This window comes from Chelon labrosus, assembly GCF_963514085.1.
Source record: "Chelon labrosus genome assembly, chromosome: 10".
In the NCBI taxonomy this organism is placed as follows: Eukaryota; Metazoa; Chordata; class Actinopteri; order Mugiliformes; family Mugilidae; genus Chelon; species Chelon labrosus.
In genome coordinates this window covers 3,970,198-3,976,153 of record NC_140360.1, presented here as the reverse complement: position 1 = coordinate 3,976,153, position 5,956 = coordinate 3,970,198, and the positions used below count along the sequence as shown (strand labels likewise).

The window sequence follows — 5,956 nt, the reverse complement described above, 5'->3', positions numbered from 1 at the left end:
GATGCTGTGTTTTTTTTTTTTTTAACTTATAATATTAATAATAATAATAATTCATTCATGTCTGAGTCAGTTTCGCGGGAAGGGAGAAGACCAGGAATGAAAGGGGGGAGCGAGGGGGTGTACTTTGGCTTTGAATTTGCATTTCCCTCCAAACATGAAACGATAATTATTTCTTTAGTCTTTTTTCTTTTTTCTTTTTGGCGCGTTTCGGTTCCCGCCACGTCTGTGTCTGGCCTGCCCAGCCGGTTGTGTGGTTGGCTTCACTTCGCCTCCCCCAGTTGCTCGACTCGAGTTTGTATCGCGTCTCAGCTCTCCCATTGGCTCAGGCGGCGGAAGCGGGCGCGTCAAGCGGCGCACGTCAGAGCACAGGGCCACGCCCCCCCTTTACTACAGCCTCATAAGCGTCCTCCCCCTCGCCTCTTGTTTCCAGGAGCCGGTGTCTGTCTGAGGCATTGGTCTGAGCAACTCGTCGTCTGCGCACGTCGCTACTCGTCTGTTTACAAAACATTGCTGGGAACAGAATTATTTTTTATTTTATTTAAACCTCAACTTCCACATCCGCACGCTGGGACATTGTTATTGGTTTTTCTTTTGCTTTATATTTCCCTCTTGGATCATAATAAGGGTTTTTTACTTATTTTTATTTTTTTTTGTTCCATCCTGGATGAAAGGATCCCTACCGCATTTTTGTTCTTCCAACGTGGACTTTAACAATCGGCGCCGCAGTCTGGGAGCCCACTGGAGCATTTGAAAAGCAAGCTCGGACTCTGTGGTGGATATTTTCTAAAGGAATGCTGCTCTCCAAGCTCAATTCTCTGGCCCACATCTCCGCAGATATGCCGGCGAAAATCCAGCTCCAAGTTCATCAAGGTTAGACGCCCTCTTTCTTTTTTTTCTACCCCCCCCTCCTCCTCTTCCTCTGCCGCTGCCCCGCTGTGTTATCATGGAGGACGGGGCTGCAGCAGAGCCTTATATAAAAAAATATATATTTCTATACATTTCGCTTGCATATTCTCGCAATTACGAGCATTTCGCGTTATATTCTTGTGTTCTAATGTTTTCTTTACGGCTTGCAGTGAAAGAGAGGGAGCCCTTTGAGAAGCTCTACCAGGTCGGCGCGGTGTTGGGAAGCGGCGGCTTCGGCACCGTCTACTCCGGCACCAGGATATCCGACGGAGCTCCGGTTAGTGCGCACTTTTTTTTTAATTATTATTATTTATATTTTTTATTCTTATTGCATGTTACACCTTTACATGTGCGGTTATTGTTGCGTATTTGAAGCTCATGTATTTTTTTTTATTGCCATTACAGGTCGCTGTCAAACATGTAGCCAAGGACAGGATCTCGGAGTGGGGAGAGCTGGTAAGACATGGTTTCATAACCAGAAATATTATTTACGACCCTCTTAATTAAAAATTTTCAATATGAGGTTTATTTTGTGTACATATAATAATAATAATAATCTCGTTTATTTTCCCCACAGCCCAATGGCTCCAGGGTCCCCATGGAGATCGTGTTGCTAAAGAAAGTCGGGACGGGCTTCCGCGGCGTCATCAAGATGCTGGACTGGTTCGAGCGCCCGGACAGCTTCATCATCGTCATGGAGAGGCCCGAGAACGTCAAGGACCTGTTCGACTTCATCACGGAGAAGGGCGCACTGCCGGAGGAGCTGGCGCGCAGCTTCTTCCGCCAGGTGCTGGAGGCGGTGCGGCACTGCCACAACTGCGGCGTGGTGCACCGGGACATCAAGGACGAGAACATCCTCATCGACCTCCGCACCGGGGAGATGAAGCTCATCGACTTCGGCTCCGGGGCCCTGCTCAAGGACACCATCTACACGGACTTCGACGGTGAGTTCGACTTGCGTTTGTTTCCAGACCGCAGCAGAAATTCCTCGGTTGTGTCATCTCGCCGTCTTCCTCCCCACGCAGCAGCCTATATTAAGAGCTGTAGATTTGTCGCCCCCCACCGGAGGGAAGTGGTATTTTTACAACTCAAAGTTTGTAAACAAAGTCACATGCCTGCTCCCCCTCCCACGCACGCTCCGCTCTTGTCACGCTGCCTGGCACCTGAGCCCAGATAAAGGCCTCAGAGGCGGGACCAGCTGATTAATCTGCACTAAACCTTTTAATACATCTCTGCAGGCTTCTAGTTTTCACACAACATATTAAGTGGTTTTCATTTAGAGGAGACTGCGCACATGCAGAGGTTTGCTAAATGAATCTAATGTTTTATTTTTATTTTCTTGTGTCTGGCAGGAACGAGAGTGTACAGCCCGCCAGAGTGGATCAAGTACCATCGCTATCACGGGCGCTCCGCCACAGTTTGGTCCCTGGGCGTCCTGCTGTACGACATGGTGTGCGGGGACATCCCGTTCGAGCACGACGAGGAGATCACGAGGGGGCAGGTCCTCTTCCGGAGGAGAATCTCTGCAGGTAAATTCGCACCCCGATGCACAGGTCAGCCCCTCGGGTTGACGGCGTTTGCGGTCGCCGTGTTTGTCGCTCCGGACTAATTAAGCTTTCATTCCGCCTCCTCCAGAGTGCCAGCAGCTGATCAAGTGGTGTCTGTCTCTGCGTCCGGCCGACCGCCCGTCCTTCGAGGACATCATCAACCACTCGTGGATGCAGAGCACGTCCTCCTCCGTCGTGCCGGCCACGGTGCAGACGGACAAGACCACCGCGGAGATCCGGCTGCACAGCATCGGGCACGAGCCCACGGCCTTCACGCCCACCGCGGTGGCAGTGGCTCGGTGACTGGCGGACGCGATCGGTTGACCACTCTGGTCTGACACGGAGTGACTTTACGTAACAGACTTGAAGCAGAGAGGAGGAGAGGGGCGGCCGCCGACACGCGCCGGTGCGAGGTGTAAACGGGCCACGAGAACAATCGTTTTGGGCCTGGCGGACCAGACCCACCCCTCTCCACCCTCACCACCCTCAACTACTTGATCACCGCCGCAGCCGTCGACCCCGCAGTCAGTGTCGCAACATCAGCATCGCTGGACTCTGATCTAGGGTGTTCATCTGTCTGCCTGTGGGAGGGCCTGCAGCGCGCGCAGGGACACCTGCGCCGAGCAAACAGAGCACATGTGCCGCCTGTCCCCGCCGGACAGCGAGAGAAAGAGGACAGTCGGTGTTACGTAACCTCCCGCCACTCGCTCTGTACTCTGCCCTGCATCTGTCTCTGTCACAGCAGAGAGGGCGGAGCAGAGGCGTTGGCGAAGAGAAGAGAAGAGAAGCATGACTTTCACAAAAACAAAACAAAAAAAAAAACAGTGCCTTCTGTGAGATTGTTGGGGGAGTGGTGCCTGAAAATACTTGAAATTGTGAAGGCGGGAAAAAAAAGGTTCCCTCGACCTTTTCTTTTTTTGCTCCTTACTCTGTACAAGGCTTTATATTGTTTGTCGCAGTTCTTTTTCCTCTCGTGGGGCCTAGATCAGTAAAGCCCACGGCATTCACAACCACTACTATCACTACTACTACTACTACTATTACTACTACTACTCCAATGTCATTAGCAACCAGACAACCTCATAGCTGCAGCAGCAACCTGTGCAAACAAGTCATAAAAAAAAGGAAAAAAAAAAAAAGAAACACTGGACTTACCTCACCTCTTTACTACAGCACCCACCTCTACTCTACTTTACTCTACTCTACAACCGCTTCTTCCTCTTCTGGTGTTGTACTGTATACAAACACAAGGCGTAGGCAACCGCTCATTCACATCCACCTGAATGCACACCACAATGCAAACTTACCAAACCATACCGAAATACAACATCCTCTGCTCTTTCTCTTTTTGTTTTTTTTGTTTGTTTTTTAAAAAAAAACTTCTTAACAGTGCCTCATACAGATCTTAAAATTTCATCTTCTGGGACAAGAATTGTAAATAAGAATGATATTTATTATTGCCGTGACTTCTTCGTCAGTGAGCTTCTTTTTTTTTTTCTTTTGTCGCAGAATTTATTTATTTATTTATCTATAAGAGAATTTCGGCTGTTCATATATATATATATATATATATATATTTATATATGTATTTATATAAATATATGTATATACACATCATTCCACAGTCACTGAAGGGCCCACAAATTATTTAAAACAAAGACAAAGATGAGTTTTCTGTTTCTTTTCAGTTTTTTTTCTCCATACCATATTTATGGCTTGAAATTATTTTAAAAAAGAAGAGCAGATGCGCGTGTGTGTGTTTGTGTATGTCGTGTAAATAACGTGTAAATAGTCCCGACAGCACTTCCATCTTAATGTATGTAAAACATCCGACGTCTACTGCTGGTAACTTGGTCTTGTCACGCCGTGCGAGTGGACTGAATGAATGTTGTGTGTGTGTGTGACTGTGTGACTGTGTGTGTGACTGTGTGTGTGATTGTGTTTGAGAGACTGAGAAGCTCCTCTGGCTGCATGATCGCAGCTTGGATTGTTGTTTTGTTTTGCGAGAATTAGAATTGTAAATTATGCTAGAAAGTATTTTTATAAGATTTCAATAAATATTTTTTTAACAATGACACTCGGCTCCTTTGCTTCGCTCCGTAGTGACACACTGTGATTCTGTTTTTGTTTTTTACAGAAGTAGAAAAACAACAAGGGTGGTTTTTTCTTTTTTAGTTTTAACGCCTACAGAGAATTTACTAGGTCAGAAGGTTTATACAGCTTCCTGTTTGACACTTGAGACGCGGCAGATACGGAGAAGAGATGAAGCGATAAGAGGATGGAAGAAGGCAGATGGTAACAACAGAAAGGCGGAGTGCTTATGCTCCACTGTTACCCGGAATTAGCTCTCTGCAGCGAGACTGAGAGGCATTCAGGCGTTGACTTCATTATCAGCAGAAAATGGTTTATTCATATGAAGGCACTTGATTCCGAGCAGTTATTATCCCGTTATTTTTTCAAGGCGATTGGAAATATCTCTGTTTGACCACCACTGGAAGCTGGTGGAAGGGAATTCTGCACAGACGTGAGCATTCATTCATTCATTCATTCATCTTCTGTAACCGCTTGTCCTGTGAAGGACCAGGTGTCATCGGGCGAGAGGCGGGGTCCACACTGGACAGGTCTCCAGTCTATCACAGGGCTAACACAGAGAGACACTCACACCTACGACCAATTTGGAATCACCAATGAACCTAACCAGCATGTTTTTGGACGGCGGGAGGAAGCTGGAGTACCTGGAGAGAACCCACGCAGACACAGGGAGAACATGCAAACTCCACACAGAAAGGAACCAGTCGTCCTGGATTTGAACCCGGAACCTTCTTGCTGAGCATAACTATAGAAAATACCCATTTGATTAGTCTTACAGCTGCGTTACACCCATCTACACCTCCACTGGGCTTTCAGCGGCAGTGCTCATGCTTAATTACCTTAACCAGCCACACCTGAGCAGACGTGAATAAAAGGGGCGTGGTTGAAGAGGCCTGAGACGACCTCTTTTCAGCTGCAGACCATGCTTGCCGTGTCTCACCTGTTGCTTGTATGTTTTGTTCTCTTTTTAGTGAGTTAAACTCTTATTTTTGTAACTTTTGCATGTGGTTCCACTTTATGTTGCGGCCCTCGAGCCGGGTTGTGACAATGCTGGAATAAACTGTGGCATATATTTGCGTGAGGAATGAGGAATAGCCTGGGAGGCTACGTATTTTTTGAAAGTTGGTCCAGCTGATTATGATATTATTAAGATACACAAAGATCTGCTGGGCCGGTCAAATCATCTAGGTGGGCTTTATGTGGCAATAAAAGAGCGACACAGTCATACACGTCATCCAACCGCTGCAGAGCTGGATTTTTCTTTTTACACCAAAGTGGCTCTGATTGCTTGTAGGACTGTCCAACTACGTGCAGATGTATTTTACTCCAGGTATCAGTTGAAACGCGCCCAATAACGATCCAGACGACGTGTTACCAGACTCCTTTACCTCTGTTATTTGTAGCTATATGCA

At 47.2% G+C, this 5,956-nt stretch overlaps 1 protein-coding gene across 1 annotated transcript; it reads left to right on the top strand.

Annotated features, from left to right (window-relative positions):
* Nucleotides 1-436: 436 nt before the first annotated feature.
* On the top strand, nt 437-4,530 carry pim1 (Pim-1 proto-oncogene, serine/threonine kinase). Its single transcript, XM_084553529.1, has 6 exons — nt 437-870; nt 1,077-1,183; nt 1,312-1,362; nt 1,484-1,850; nt 2,259-2,435; nt 2,542-4,530. The coding sequence occupies exons 1-6, from the start codon at nt 792-794 to the stop codon at nt 2,754-2,756; spliced, it is 996 nt and encodes a 331-aa protein (XP_084409655.1). The 5' UTR covers nt 437-791; the 3' UTR covers nt 2,757-4,530.
* Nucleotides 4,531-5,956: the final 1,426 nt, after the last annotated feature.

Coding starts and splice junctions, on each gene's coding strand:
- pim1 (XM_084553529.1), top strand. CDS start 792: ATGCTGCTCTCCAAGCTCAATTCTCTGGCCCACATCTCCGCAGATATG. Junction 1,851..2,258: donor CATCTACACGGACTTCGACG/GTGAGTTCGACT, acceptor TGTGTCTGGCAG/GAACGAGAGTGTACAGCCCG. Junction 2,436..2,541: donor CCGGAGGAGAATCTCTGCAG/GTAAATTCGCAC, acceptor CGCCTCCTCCAG/AGTGCCAGCAGCTGATCAAG.